This window comes from Mugil cephalus, chromosome 10 (genome assembly GCF_022458985.1).
Source record: "Mugil cephalus isolate CIBA_MC_2020 chromosome 10, CIBA_Mcephalus_1.1, whole genome shotgun sequence".
In the NCBI taxonomy this organism is placed as follows: Eukaryota; Metazoa; Chordata; class Actinopteri; order Mugiliformes; family Mugilidae; genus Mugil; species Mugil cephalus.
In genome coordinates this window covers 10,727,371-10,743,596 of record NC_061779.1, presented here as the reverse complement: position 1 = coordinate 10,743,596, position 16,226 = coordinate 10,727,371, and the positions used below count along the sequence as shown (strand labels likewise).

At 41.5% G+C, this 16,226-nt stretch overlaps 1 protein-coding gene across 3 annotated transcripts in view; it reads right to left on the bottom strand.

Moving 5' to 3' along the window:
- Window positions 1-15,874, bottom strand: part of LOC125014885 (BTG3 associated nuclear protein) — a 35,399-nt gene extending 19,525 nt beyond the window's left edge. Inside the window, exons 1-11 of one of the 3 annotated variants that reach the window (XM_047596414.1) lie at window positions 15,702-15,874; window positions 12,640-12,718; window positions 12,192-12,425; window positions 11,888-12,087; window positions 11,690-11,779; window positions 11,355-11,527; window positions 9,986-10,225; window positions 6,725-6,880; window positions 3,968-4,089; window positions 2,241-2,312; window positions 169-213 (exon numbers count right to left, since the gene is read on the bottom strand). In XM_047596414.1, coding sequence (XP_047452370.1) covers window positions 169-213; window positions 2,241-2,312; window positions 3,968-4,089; window positions 6,725-6,880; window positions 9,986-10,225; window positions 11,355-11,527; window positions 11,690-11,779; window positions 11,888-12,087; window positions 12,192-12,299 — 1,206 coding nt within the window. In that variant the 5' untranslated portion in view covers window positions 12,300-12,425; window positions 12,640-12,718; window positions 15,702-15,874. The remainder of the gene's footprint in view (window positions 1-168; window positions 214-2,240; window positions 2,313-3,967; window positions 4,090-6,724; window positions 6,881-9,985; window positions 10,226-11,354; window positions 11,528-11,689; window positions 11,780-11,887; window positions 12,088-12,191; window positions 12,426-12,639; window positions 12,719-15,701) is intronic. The other 2 variants (XM_047596412.1, XM_047596413.1) reach the window with 2 other exon arrangements.
- Between the last annotated feature and the right edge of the window lie 352 nt (window positions 15,875-16,226).

Sequence of the window (16,226 nt, the reverse complement as noted above, 5' to 3'; positions counted from 1 at the left end):
AAAAGAAATAAAAACAAACTGCAGCTTCATTACTTAGAAGCAGTGGAAGAAATGGAAGAGATGTGCACTCAACTCTCAAAGCAGTAACTCACGCTAATATCATTTTTATCTAGAGAAGCACAGATTGATTTGCGTCTTTCAACTTAAGGTTAGTGTACTTGTCCTTACCTGCCCGTCCTGGCCAACGTGCACCTGGTGAATCTGCAGGTTTCCCTGAAATGTAGCAATGACATGTCAGTCGCACCATCACGGTCATTATGCACATTCATCCACAAAAACAAAGGTATTAAAAAGATACATCCAGGCCACTTTGGTTGTCACCTCTAACTTACAAAGGCCACGTGGTGATGTAATAACTGAAGAGTGCTAAAATATATGCAGTCAATATCTGAGAAGTGTCACCAGTGAAGGATCCCAACTGCTCCTGCACGCATAAACTAGAGATAACGAATGAAATGTTCTTGAATTTATTTCCAGTAAACAAAAATAGAACCCCCTTGGCACAGTCATTGCTTATCACGCCGATATCAGCGAGGCCATTCGAGAGGGGATTTGATAGAAGCCGCATTTAGCCGACCCCGGCTCTCAGCTGTTTTTTTTTCTCATGCTAATTGTATTTCATGTATACATGCAACGCTGTCTGAGCTGCCATATGGTCAGAGAGCAATGTCATCTCTCAAACAGCTCATTTCCTTTTCAAGCACGCTAAAACCGATGTCTTTCATGAAAGGGGCCCGTTCCTAATGAAAACATATTCTGTGAGTGGCAGTTGGGAGAAGTGGGATTTTGTTGCTAAGCTTTGAACTTCAAAAAACAAACAATATTGTGGAATAGGAAGGAGAGAGGGGGAAAAAAAAAAAAAAAATCTGGGCTCTGCCACAAAGAGCAGGAAAGGCTTTAGAGCCTCTCTGCCTCCAATTTACTCTGTCTCTCTCACTCTCAAACGTGCATTTCTTCTTCCGAGTTTCCTTTAGCACCAGAACTGAATAGGAAATGAGAAAACGCTCGGTTAAGGTGTCAATTGCCCCTGCGCCAGCGTCGAGCTGTCGTGCAGGTACGGCGCGCGTCGCGTGCAGCGCGTGATCTCGTGTGCATGCGTGTACACGGACCGGCGCCTTGAAATGAATCTCTCTCCCACATCCTTGAAAAATCATTAGCAACGATGCTGATGCAGAAATTCCTCTTGAGCAGTCGGTGTGGTTTGGAGTTAGATTTTGATTTGAACTGGCAGGATTTACGCGCATACCAGGATGTCTAGGGGGAACACGAGACACCTGGGCATTATGTGGAAACAAAAGTCAGAATCTCGCGTTTAAGTCGGGTGATAAATGCTCTCTGTAGAGGCTCGGTTTTGGAGAGAATTCGCTACGTCTCGAGCGCGTCGAGGTGTTACTTCGGTGGGACGCCGCTTTCATGGGCAAGCAGGAACACACAGGGCTCAGAGGCACATTAATATTAATGATTCATATCAGGCTTATTTGACAGATAGGAGGCAATAAATGAAGTGTAACAGAACAGCGTTTGCGTCTAGTGCGGCGTGTCTCGCAGTGCCAGCCCTTCCTTCCACACAGTTGATTTAGCTTGGAAAATGCGTCCACTGCCAGCGTGAAGAAGCAGAAACTGCATGTTTCACCCTACTTACCTTTCACACAGAGCAGCTCAAGCCCAACAAAAGTGAAAGTCTTGCCTCGTACAGGTGATCGTCCTGAATGTAACATCTGCTAAATGTAAATTAACTACGGTCTGGTTCAGCTTCCCCGCCGAGTGGTCCTGCTACATTTTATTTCTTGTTTCTTTTTCTACGTCCCGTCATTAACATAGAGGTTATGGAATTATTTGCCAATTATTTTAGAGAGTGGAACTTGGACTTTAGCTATGCCAGTCATGCTCAATAAAGTTTTGTTCCTTTCTGTTATGTCAGTCGCTTAGTCACTTGCCTTATTTTGTAATGGTGTCACTTCGGTGCAGGAGCATTTTTCCCCACTTAGCCGTAATAGCCGGATCCCCTCAGGGTCACCGCCTTATTAGTTTTGGGTGCATAATTAATTTAACTGCCGGACAACTATGGGTGAACGAGCTAGTAAGATTCTGCTGAAGTTAGCAGAGGCTCGGGGTGAGTCTCTTGTTTGCCAGGAGAAATTACTCAATAACAGGAGTGGTTGATTTTATTTTCTGTTGCACTCACACACACGCACTGAGACACACACACGCACAGAGAAACACACACTTCCTCCTCCTACCTCACTGTCCTGTGTGATCTGCACCTCCTCTCCTTGGGGCACTTGGGCAATATGCAACTGTCCCTGTGGGATCTAGGACAGGCAGGAGACGAATGAGAGACAATGGCGCGAATACAATAAATAAGAAATAATAAGAAATTGTGAAATCTTGACATAATTTTCATAAAATGAAGACATTGTGGTTAAAAAGTAACTTCATCCTAGAGGATATTTCCCCATCAAAGTGCCGTAGAAAGATAGCATTAATAATAATAATGTGTTTACAGAAAAAGGAACATGGGCTTAGTCCAACTCACTTGCAGTGAATCTCATTTTCTCGTCTCAACGGGAGGAATTATTACAGCAAACCAACAAGCCTCAGTATTAATTAAAGCATGAAAATACCATTTAAAGTCAGAACTGAACAATTAGACTTTAAGCTTAGCTTTAAGGTGCAATGTATAGAATGCGCTTAAAATAATTAACTACGAAAGAAATCTGCAATCTGGAAATGACACATTTTGCTTAATAGTAGACTAGAGAGCTGCTGTGTTGAATAACTTTAAGGAACACTTGATTTCTTTCAATATTAGCAGCACACGCATACGTTTTAGACTTAGCTGCGCCTCCTAATACTCGTGTGTGCGCGTGTCCAGAGGCTAGTAACCGCACTTTTAGCCCCCGACAATCATCCTCTCCCACTTTGTTCCAAAGTTTCCTTCCTGCCTGTCCTCCCTCTATCTTTTATGCTTATTCATTCCTTTCTCAGGCAAGTCACCAATCATCACTACTGCCAAACCCATGTATCGTGTAGCAACGCACCAAAAGCAGAAATACTCAGCAGCGTCTATTATGATACAGCTTTGTAGCACTGTCATTACTCGCAGGGGGTGAACCAGTGACAAAGGAAATTACTTTCAGATAACGTAATTAAACCATGTGTCACAATTATAATTGCTTTTTTTAGTTGGTAACACTGACTTTGCAATTTAGACACAGGCAGCTCCAGTAAAAGACAATATAATGGCTTCCTCATGTATAACCCCTTAAAACAAACGTCGTCTCACAGCTTTGTGTATCTGTCAGTCTGACTATAAAATAAAGAACAATAAGGAAACAATTACTCTATTCTCAAATACGAATCCTGGCCTAAAACGGAGTAATTTCAAAAGCTTGATGTCTTTATATCAGCTGATCAGTTATATATAAATATCAATATCGAATCGCCTATTCTGGGTGATTTGGAAATAAGACGTCCTGTCACTTACTCCATCAACCCAACCCTGACGCTGTAGTGGGCCTGAATGCGACCTCTGACCCATGGCCAGCTGAGCATGACTCACTCCTTCACCCACATATGTTACACTATATTTATCCAGATTGCAGTATGTGTTATTATAGTGGGTGGCGCGTAACATGTCCCGCTAGAAAACAAAGCTTGCTCTATGGGGTTTTTTAGATAACTGGAGGAAGTTGATAATAAAAACAAAACAAAACAAAACAAAAAAAGAACACACAATCAGAGAAATCTCATGTCATCCTCCACTACCGCTTATCCTCACTAGGGTTGCGGGGGTTGCCGGAGCTTATCCCAGCTGTCGTCGGGCGAGAGACGGCTCAATCGGAAAAATGTTAAGGTTTATTATGTAATTCTGATAAATGAGAAAGAACGATAAATATTTGATTTTGAGTCTGTCAAAAAAAATTAAATTAAATGTGTGGATTCTCTGAGAGATGCAGACACTCACCACCTGAACTTGTCCATCTTCACCAATACGATGGAACTGAACCTGCTGATTGGCCAGCGTGTAGTGCAAGGTCTGCTGGGTAGCAGTCTCAATGTGGGCTGTTTCTCCTGCCAGGCCATCCTCTGGATGGGAAGGGGGTGGGGGGAAAGCAGTATGGTGAGTGGGGCGCTCGGTAGTAGAGTGGAGGTTGGTCGCAAATACGGCAAACTGACTTCGGCGCACAAAATAAATAAGCATGAGGTCTTTGTGAAAAACGGACAGACACACAAACACAACCAATCGATGGGCTTTAGCAAACCGCTATAAAAACCTGGCTAATGCCACGGCCATCTGCTGCACGATGCTGTGTTTATACTTTATCAGATGCCTAAATACACAACAAGGACTCTCCAAGATAGTCCAAACACACTCACTGTCTAGCAGCCAAGCACAAACTCCGGGCTTCAGTCTAAACACCCGCAATCACAACAGCAGTCTGAGACCCCGTGGTGTACCTTCCATCACCCCAAACAGATCCACGCCAGCCCCAAAAATGCCCAGACAATAGTCAACAACTAACCTCGGTGAAAGTGAAGTTAGGCCGCATAATAAACACAGTTACATCTTCTCTTGTTAGATGCCAGAGTGTGTAGCAATAAAAAGGCTGTTTCGGAGAAACAACGCTAAGACTGATGAGGAAAAAAAACACAATTTAAATGTCAAACTCATTTCAGTTTGGGGCCAAACCAGTAAGCTAGTAGCGTAATGACCTATGAGCAACGACAACTCCATATTTTCCATTCGTTACAGCACGAAGAAGAACAAGTAAATTAGGAGAACGTCTACATTCATCAAACTACCCTTCAAAAGGAAAAGGAAAGAAATTTCTTAAGAAAAATAAGCGCTGTTTAGTCCCTGGTCTTACTGTTGTGTTCTGTCCACTTCTCTTACTAAAATAGTGGACAAATTAGAGATACCTGCACTTTTCATTGAAAATTTGGAGTCTTCTGAGTAAATTTCGCACTTTGCAAATTCACCCTGCGGCCCAGATTAGACGCCTCCGGGTGGGTACTTTCGTTTTCCACTAGTACGTCAGTAAGTGCCAGGTGGCTCGGGGATGTTTGAGCTCCGTGGTAGTTCTGAAAGCCGAATCATTGCCTATTTCCTGTCCATTAACGCCATTAAGGAATTTGTGTGTGTGTGTGTTGTGTGTCTATAGCATGGGCTGAATTAGTATTTGTGCTGAAGACTCTGGGGTGTGTGTGTGTGTGTGTGTGTGGGGGGGGGGGGTGGGGGGACCTGAACGGACAGGGGCCTGAATATCCACCCCTGGTGTGTGCTCACAGGATATTTGGGTTTCCCCTGCAGTCTTACTTTCCCTCGTCAGAGGTGAGAGGTGATGGCTCGCAGGGAGGGAAGGACAGCAGGCATTGTGTGCAGATTGCAAACATCTGCCGCAATACACCCTGTATCTGCATTCGGGTTCACGTCTTGAACTGCCTTTCATACGGCTGATTAAAGGAGACCTGTCTGAGTTCGCTTGTGTGCACGTGCGGTAGAGTACAGTTCCTGTTTAAAAAATAACAAGCGTTTAAAGAGAAAAGCGGGACTAGACTCATTTGCTAGTTCAGGTACACCAGTGGAAACACTAATCCTAGCTTCATGGGGGTTGCGGTATTCAGCAGTTGTGTAGAATAACCAAGACAGCTGTTGATTCAACTGTGTTTTCACTTTGGAGGCTGCGGTTTGTAGTACGACTGAACTGTGCCTGCTATTTTGACAACCCCGTTTTATTCAGTGGGCTGAGCTAACAGCACCACAAAGTACATCTTCCAAAAATGATCATACGGTGCAATTACCATCTTTCGTCTTCGGTTTCAAAACAAACTGAGCATTATAAGAGTCATGAAGGAGGATTAAGAGCAGGACAAGTGGGTGTATATTTGATGGTGCAAAGCAGCCAGTGTATAAACTGTGCTTGTGCTTGTTTGGTCATGCAACAAGTTGCATCTTCCCCCCCAGTCTGATACAAATGAAGATAGATAGATTCACCAGTACGCTTTTTGCGTATATATATGTAAAACTCATCGCTGGGAGCCGTTCCATGAAAGTGAACTGATTTTCTCCAGGTCTCAGGAAGGGAAAACATATCTCACACCACTTTCGCATTGGTTCAACTCAACTTCATAACACTTGGGTTTCTGACAGCGCAAGATTAATGAATTTCCTAAACACGAGTTAACAAATGCTGCTTCAATTCAATTCTGCTCCGAAGAAACCAACAAAAACAAACTGCGGTGGTGTAACTGGTCTGCAAGTAAAGGAAAGAGCAACATATGATTTAATTACAACAACGAGAGGAATGTAGCAATGTTTATCAGCTGATTAAGACATATGAGAGTGGAGGACGGTATTAATTTTCGCAGACGATAGAGATAAAAAGCTCATGTGCTCACACACGGAGAATTTGTTACAGCATTTCAACACAAACTGACACTGCAGGACTGGCATATTAGAATGGATTTCTGGAGCTAAGTTCTAGCCTATAGGTCCGCCCAGCTAATCAAATATTTTTTTGGGGGGTGGCTTTACTATCATTTATTAATAGTGACGTGGCAATTTGAACATTTGCGCGTGATAAACAGTAAATATCCTGGATAAAATGCAAAGTTATCATCATATGGAGTGTATATATGGGGCTGATATTAAGATATTCTGTGTTCCTGAGACACATACGGTCATGCTGCCCCCTGATCCTGATAATACACCGTATGTTACCTGCACCTTTGCGTGGTGTGCGTTTGGAGAAGCTCTTGACAGCCAGACTCTGGCCGCGCTGCTTGCGTCTCCAGGCGGTCCGGCACTTTGAGTCGATGCTTTGTTTGATGCGGTACCAGTCTGATTCGCTGATGCCAAATTTGTGGAACAAGTGGCCTGTAAAGACACAGGGAGGACAAAAGGCCATTACACAGGGAGATTATTCAGAGACCAAATACAGTTTGTTTGGTCGTAGTTTATCTATAAACTGACCCAATTGACTTTTTTTTTTGTATTCTTTTGTCTGTTTCCTCCTTTAAATCGAGTCTTTTGTGTCTCGCTACTGCGAATAATATGCTTTCAGCACTTTCAGCATTTTCACATGACCCAATTTTTAATTCCTCGCAACGTTATTCCACTTCATGCAACCACAACCAAATCATTTACAAGCCGTTAAAAGGCTGAAAATGTAACTGCAATTGCAAGTATATAGTTCCATAGATAATAATAATAATATTTAGCAGATGCAGGAACTAGAAGAGGCTTTGCCCTGGAAAAGTTAAGACATGTATTGGACCTGCTGTATGCTATAGGGCCTTCATATCACCATACCACTGTATACTTTTATGGAAACTGAAGGAAACAACTGTTTTGTTTACTTGTCCACCACTCCTTTTGACAAGTTAATGCATGTCTCCGGCTGTCCCTCAGTGGAGATATGCGCGGGAAAGACTAGATGCAGCTGTACCCCGTCCACCCCGGGAGTTATAAACTGTTTAAAGGGAGCGAGCCTCCTGACAGCTCATTTCTATATAAGTTAACAACACGGTCACAACCTGAGGACAGAAAATGAGACAGAGGGGGAGCTGAGGGATATCTTGAGGTAGCGGGATGACAGCAGCACCCAAAACCCTTTTGCACCTGATGGTACCTGTACAGGCAGGCAAGGCAGGTGCTCCCTCATTCCTTTTTGCTTTTTTTAGTCAGGCAGAATGAGTCACCCAGAAGTCACCTGGCCCTGCTCCAGCCTTCGCATACCTCTGTGTCAGACCAAATCTGCATGAAATTACACAACCATATTGCAGAGAGGAAATATAGGTACCCAGGTATACAAGCGCTTGTGTGTATATATCCATATTGCAAACTGGAACGTAGGGAAGAGACTTGTATTGCAGGGATACTGTTAAAAAAAAGAGCGTGTGTATAAACACAAATCGTTCTTGAATTAATAGCATTGCACTAAGAATCATAGAAACTGCAAGAGACAACCAAAAGACAGTTCACACGGTACTGGTTTCATCCAGGGACCTCTAATAATTTGTAATAATCGCGGCGGTCCTCTGTGTTCTTAATCCCACGCAAATCAGTTATGACCATAATTTGTAAAGTAAATATTATTTGGGGAGTTTTGTTTTATTTCCTGTCTTTTTTTACTGCACTTCACCGAAGAATTATGAAGGCTGTGTTTTAAATCAAAGTTTGGACAGCTGTTAGGGTGTCGGGATGTCCCTGACCCATTCACAGGGAAAAACCAAGCTGAAAACCAACAGATGAACGGACAACTTAATAACTTAGTTAAATAGTAACACGTTACTTTAATCCGACCCTTTTCTTTCCAGTAACGAGTAATCTAACGTGTTATTATTTCCAAACCAGTAATCAGATTAAAGTTACTTATCCAAGTCAAGGTGATTCACATTTTTTGTTATTTTCCTCTTAAAAAGATATTTTTGAGGAAGTGAACCACGTATGCAATAGGCCACGTTTTCGGCATGGGAACAACTCACGTGTAATACCACGCAACGACACAAATGTGAACAACAGTGGAGGGAGGAGAGAGATTTCGAGGAGTTGGAAATACTGCCACTGTTTGGACTATTTTGAGTTTGTAAAATAATGATATTAAGGTTTGTTGTCCTCTGTAGCTTCAAAAACACAACATCGCATGTAAAGTCGCATGGCACAGTCAAACTTGCAGAACAAGACTAGTTCATTGTTTTACTGGTTTTGTTAAGTTATTGACAGTTCTTGTTGTTAACTTACTGATGACATTACGGTTAAAAATGCAGATAAAGTGAGTATGGGCAAAACTATTGGTAATTTGGTTGAGTTGGGTGTTGTTCCTGGCAGCTGCTGAATGTAACTAATAAAGTAACTTGTAATCTAACCTTTTAAAGGAGTAATCAGTAATCAGATTACTTTTTCAATGTAACTGTGGCACAGTGTTGATGACATGCCTGGCAGCATGTTTTGATCTGGGATTTTATTAAGTAAAACCCATTTATGTGTTCATCACATCCACAAAGGATGAGGAAGAGTTGATTTAAATAGTGTCCAGTAGCTTGTAAATTCATCCCTGGGATCAACAGTGTCATCGGATCATGTTTTAAATTTTTAAAGTGTATTTCTTACGACTAATCTGAATTTGTAAAGCTGTCAAAGAGCGGAGATATAAAATGTCCCCTAACGATCTGTGGAATGAGGCAGAAAGGAGCAGAGACATCATAACCACAGATAGACAGACAGATGTCCATGTACTGTCTGATATGGAGGATATTTAACAATAATAAAAAAACACTCTTGCAAGTGGTACAAACAGCAGACCTCTTAACAAAGGCTCTTAACACGGCAACACAAACCTTAAAAATACATTATGTAAAACTTTAGTAATATATCACCCTAAGCCTGACTTTGCTTAATCCAGAATCAAAGGGTTCACTGAATTGAGAGTGACTCCATTAAGATCTTTCTACCAGACATGTGCTTGTCATTTACAGTCTGGTATGTTATAAAATGTGTTGCACATTAATGCTTGTGTGCAGTGATGAATGCATGTTGTTGTAACCCGCCTTGGGAATACAGCCTGCAGTCTATTTCTGTGTTCTATTCAGTGGTGCTTTGTAATGGAACGGGATGAAATGTGGGAAGGTCTCAGAGAGTTCATTTATTGCTATAAGGGGGCAATGCTTTAAAACCTTTCCGCGAGTCAAATTTATAAGTATAATTTCAGCGATGCAGAATTCATGTAATAATCACCACAAGCAATTAGCAGGGGAAGCTTTAGAAGTTACTAAAAGGTCATTTGGTCAAACAAGTTGTCACAAGCCAACTCAAGACAAGACGTGTGTGGCAGCTCTTGCGCATACTTATAAGGAAATATTTCCTCTGCACCTCTGTGGTTTGAAGTCAGCTCCAGCATCTGTTTTAGTGAGAACCGCTTTTGCACGTAATAATATTTACCACCAAGCCCATCTAGTAGACAGTTATGATTTTGGGACTCACAGCGAATGCCATAGATCATGAGCGGGTCGAGCTGCTTCTTTCCGTGTTTGCCCTGCCCGGAGAGGTTTGACATGGCCTGGACTTCCCGGTGGAACAGGTAATCCAACAGCGTCAGCGCCATTTTCTCTGCTGTGCGGCAGTTCGTGGCGATATGGAGCATGTCGGCCGCAGACACTGGACAACGAACTCGCATCTCTGGGTTGTTCTCATCTCCCAACCAGGTGCCATCTGGATAATCATCTAGAGAACAGAGGGACACTTGGGACTTGTAGGCTTAATAATACCGAGGCTGTGTATAAAGATTAGGTGTGAGGCAAAGAAAAATATGTCCATTTTATAATTCACAGACTGACAGATACTACACCAGCAGAGCGGACGTTGAAATTATTCATGTGACACAATAGCACACCCATGTGGCAGCAAAAAGGAAGTGACTGAAGTGTGTGCTAAACTGTCATTAAATTCATATAAATCAGAATATGTGGTTTGGCTGTTTGCTCACCGCGTTTGTCGACTGTTAAGTGTACCATCTACAACAAGGCATGAGCCACAAATGCTGACAAACACAGTTTTATCGTTGCTAACCCAGAGCTGTAAATAAATCAATAATAGATCGTCTTTGATGATAACCAATCCACTTCCCATCTACTAAAAATTACCTAACCAACAATCACAGTGACTTTTAACAGCAATGTGGACTTCATTTAGGTTTGCGCAGTTAAAAATAAAAGTATTCCCTTTTGGGCTTGGCCAGAACCGCTCCAATAAAGATTTTTGAAAACATAAATGAGTTCACAGCATGTACCAAATACACACGAACATTGTCATGACACGGTTTGCTTTCCATCCACTGTGGAATTCACGACACATGAGTTGACACAGATGGGCCTGCCGCACGCTCTATTTTACGTGCATTGCTGTTTCGCTATTAGTTCGGTGGCTGAGAGCTCTCTAATGCATGCTGCTTTGATAAAACTAAGGAAGGCTTTTTGATGTTAAACACTGTGATTAAGTTAAATGTAGTGTTTGTTTTTTGTCGCTGGACAAATTCAGCACAAAGAAATGCAAATCATTGTCTTTACCAGAAAGACACAGGGATCTGAAACGAGAAAACCTGAAGCTTTTCTTTCAGCCACTCAATCAGTGATGGGACTTCTGACAGTTTGCAGATGTTGCTTGACTTTCAAAGCGTTTTTTTTATTTTTATATTATAATTATATACAGTATGTATATGTACGTGTGTTGTTTTATATATATATATATATATATATAGCCAATAAAGTTAAACTACACTAAACAAACCCAGCTAATATATCATCCATATCCACTAACAGACTGTAAAAAAGAACAGGAGGATTAAGATGCATACCTTCTGCATTAAGTGTGATGAGTGTGACATTTTGTCCATTTTGTGCGTTGCTCGACTGGCCGCCATTGGAAACCGTGTCACTGGCCTCTGAGCCGCTCTCCTGTTCCTCCTGACTCTCGTCGGGACCCGGCACCTTTACCAGGATTGTGTTCTGTCGCCTTCTGGCCACCGTGCTGCAAACAAACATAAATACTGCATGGAAGATATTGTTTGGCACACTCATACCATCGCCTGGATGCGAAGTCAAGTAAGACAATAATTGTGATATATTTTTATCAACATTATTTATTAAGAGCTGTAATATGAACACCACATAATGGAAGTAAGGCACTCACTTGTTGAGTAGGTTCTCTAGTGGAGTGTCTTCCTGGGCTGGGGGCTTTGGGTGTTCACCACTCACTATCACGTTTGTTTGTGGTACAACACTGAGAGAGAGAAGGTGCAAACACACTGGTGACTAGCAGATCTAAAAAAAAATACGTTCCTATTTATGCATGCTTTGTTCAAAACAGCGGCAAACATTTGGAGCTTACCATCGCACTTTGTTCCACGTTTGAGTCGCCCCCTGAGGTGAACCTGCAACCATGGGAATCTGGATCGGACTCTTCGAACAGGAGACCATACTGTCTAGTTTGCGCCCGAGAGCTTTGCATGTAGCATCCAGAGACTGTAGCTTCAACTCAATTCCCTCCAGCCGCTGGCTGATTGAGCCAGTGAATGAAATCAGCAGGTTCTGGAAAGACAAGCGGCGACACTTACTCATTTATTAATAATTTATTACGAAATGTCTGAGCAACATGCATGATTTGGACCCTGCCCGTTATAAAGATCTGGTACCTTAATAAAAGATATGTCTTGATTGCTGTTGCTATTCTCCTGGCTGCTGCTTAATTTCCTCTTTTTCTTCTGAGGCCTTTCTTCATCGTCTTCATGATTGTCCAGCATGTCTGATGTGAATCAAATACAAAGACACCCTCAAAACACACGACAGCCTTCGGGTTAGATTTCACTTTGGGATGTCCAGGTTGAAGGTGTGTTCCTGGTCCAATCCGTGGCACGAATACTGAACATCTGCTGAGTCCCAAGTCCATACACAGTGTTTAATAGAAAGACTTGAAATGATACAGTTGTACAACACCCACATAAAATTAAAACTATCACTGATTAAATGTGAATCACTTTCAGAGAACCTAACCTTATCTGATCAAGAAGAGTGCTGGTATTCAGCAATTGAAAAACTATAAACTGGTTAGAATACATAGTAAAATAGTTTTTTGAATCTTACCTGTATGGTCTTCCTGGTTGAAGTCCTCCACTGTTATTTGAACAATTTCATCCAAGTCTTGTTCAGACATTGTTCACAGCTGAAATGAGACAGTGGAAAAATGTTAATCTACTGGCATGTTTCTCTGTGCAAGAGCTGTAGATGGAGATGACGTCAGGTTTGTGTCCATTTCACTTATTTAAAGTTTCAGGGAAGTTCAAGAAGTTGATTTTTATTTGATGATATTGATCTTACTTGATTTGTGTCATGTAAAATTGAAGAAAGAAAGAGTGTGTATGCTTAACTTTATGTCTAAATAAATAATATCTAAAGAAGATGGAAAGCTTCATAATGGAAAATAATGTATGAAATATAAAAGTGGGAGGTATAGAATATTTTTAAACTATTTATGATCATCCTTTTTTTAAAAAAAAACAAAAACAAAAAACAAGTAAATCTTTGGCTACAGGATTTAAAAAAAAAAAAAACTATCTAGGCCTATATAGAATATATTTCAATGCATTTTTAAACTTCTATTTCAATCAGTGCAGCTGCCTGTGGGATTTTACTCACATTTTTCACACACAACCACAGCCGTGGGCAACTTTTTAGACTTCAAATCTATTTTCTTCATTTTTACATGCATAACAACAGGAACTGTGTGTGCTGGACTAAACATGGCTGAAATACGGCGACCACAAAGCAGTACTGCGGCTGAAGACAATGACAGAGGACTGAAGCAGCAGCTGCTCGTGGACCATACGGCCTGTGCTGCCGAGTGTGAGAAACAGTTTAACTACAGAAGCAATAAAACTGGGTTACATGTGAAACCATCCTGCGACCTACTGAGATGGCAATGGGTGGTGCAAACAAGTTCCACTGCCGTACTATGCACTGGTAATCAGGAAATAGGTGTCCAACTCAGTAACAGAGACCTTATCCATTCATTCATTCCCCAGACTCCTGCAATGGTGCCCTGTCTGGGCCACCCAGTGCAGATGGCCCAGACAGGGCATACTGCAACCTGTCTGTCTTGACAGGTTGCAGTATGGCGCTAACACACACTAAGCGATGGCAGCGCATCACCCCATCCTCAAGCAACTTCAACGGCTCCCTGTCAAAGCATGCATCACTTACAAAATCCTCCTCCTGACCTACAAATCTCTCCACACACTTGCACCCAAGTAGATCACTGGTCTCCGCCACCTCTACTCCCAGTCACGGTCCCTGCGTTTCACAAACAAGCACCTACTTTCCATACCAGACTGAAAACCTATGGGGATATGGCCTTCCGTGCAATCTACCACTTCACAACCGGTCTGGCCCTCTATTGTACTCATATTAGGTTGTATTGGTATGGAGCCATCGACCTAGTGTAGAGCAAAAAGAAAATATCTTCAGCAGCTGGCGATCCAGCTACATATACTCTAAAGTTTCATTATAGGAGTAGTTTATAACCAGTGCAGGGATGCACCTCCAGAGCCCCTGTCCCTATTGTGTAAGTTGAATGAATTAATACTAATACACATGCAACCACTGTTCATGTATTTTATTACTGAACACGTCATATTTGAAAACCATGTGCTTTTTCTCTAACCTCCAGTGTCGGTCATTACTCTATATAACTTGGAGCTGTATAAGCAATAAACTGTGAAGGGGGTGCTTTTAATGTCTTTATTATTCAGCTTGTTCATTGGCAGTTTATGTATGCATACAGCAAAACTGCTGCAGTAAAACGTGTTTTATGTGACTCTCCATCTTTCATGAGAGGGACGTGACTGCATCCATTATAATTCAATGGTTTACGTACTCAATATATAGAGTCACCACCAGAATCCAAGTATTAACAATAATGTGTGATTGGTAAATGTCAGCATTCTCCTGACTTACTTTCTGACACTCATGGGCATGGACGTTAGAGTTTGACCTGTATAAATGCACGACGGCAATTTCATTCTCACAATGTCGTTATCACTCGTAACAACTGAAGACAAAAGCTGCTGGCATTTTCTAATCTGTTCGATAATGTTAGCACCTGCTAGCTTTCGCAGCAGCTAGCAGCTAAGGCGAAACTGAATATTGGGGATGTGCGATACCTAGATTTGGTATCGATCCGATATCAAGTAAATACAGGGACATGGTGCTTTTGTGATTTGTCTTTTTCTCTAATTATTAATCAGTTATAATCCAGTACAGAAATTGGGCAACGTTTATGAGTAAATAGGAAATAAGATGTCACAATTAAAGTTTTTGTTCAAAAATAACACAAAATTATCACTTGAGAAGAAATAAAAAATTATATTTCAGACAGTAACGTTATTGAGAAACTACAATTATGAAGCTAAATCTCGCGAGTGAGATTACTCTGTAACAGCAGCATTTAGACACTGTCAAGTTGCCTCTTTAATAAAACTACTACAGTAGTACAAGACAGAAACTGAAACTTAAGTATTGATTTTAATACGTTGGTATCGATCAGTGTCGATACCGTCGTTCTTATCGATGTTTGGATCGATCCGCCCACCACTATTGAATAGTACAGCAATATTTGGGTAAAAAAAAAAACTTATACACATTGCTACATAATTTTTGTATAATGACCACACATAACACGGTACTGATGAGCCTTTTATTAACTTAAGCACGTTGATACTGGTAATCGCTACTTAGATTGGGCGGGGGTCCCTTAAGGAGGTTAAGCATAGGAAAATAAGCGGAGGAAACGGTCAAATTTCATGCATTTAGATAGTCATCGAGCAGTAGGCCCTAAATAACGTTTCTCCTACGACATCTTGGCAAAAGAAAAGCATTCTGCATTAGCCAACTAGCCTTAACCTGCGTCGCCCAGCTAGTAGCTAATGCTAGCTTGAGCTACAAAATCCGATTTGTAAGCTCGCGTGCTAACGTTAAAGCTGGAGCTGTGGGCTACCGTGGTAGTTAGCATGCTAGTCGGGCCTGAAGGCCGCCAAAAAACATAATGCAAGAATACTGAAGAAGCGGCAATTAAAGGTAAATTGAATTCAGCTTCTTCCCCATGTCGCTCGCACACATCGCATGTACCGTGTAAGATCGGGTTATATTACCGTGTGAATGATGAATTCTCGTGTTGTTTGTAGCGATTCCGATAACGGCGTTGTTCCTCGCGAGAGATGAGCCCCCCTCGCCTTCGCGTGGCGTTGCTCGCATAGAGGGATCCTCCTGACACATCGAGGGGAGCTCAGGCACCGTTTGCTGCTGCCAGTCACCACCTCTTCAGTAACAGCTGTAATGTTAACCAACGAACAGGAGATAATTATTAATTAGATTTAGTTTTTAATTTAACTTGTATGTAGTTGTGCTAGAAATGGAGTAGATGAATTGTCAACTCAAAATTTTTTTTTGTTTAATATTGAGTCTTGCTATTTTTATTTCAGTTTAGTTTTAAGAGTACATACGTAGTTTTACTAAGGGTTTTGCTTGAGTTTTAATGAGGAATTATGAACTTTTTTTTTAATATTGGCTATTGTATACACCGATCAGCCACAACATTAAAACCACTGACAGGAAAATTATATAACACTGAGCGTTTTGTAGATAGATACTCTGTTAATCCCTGTAAATATTTACAG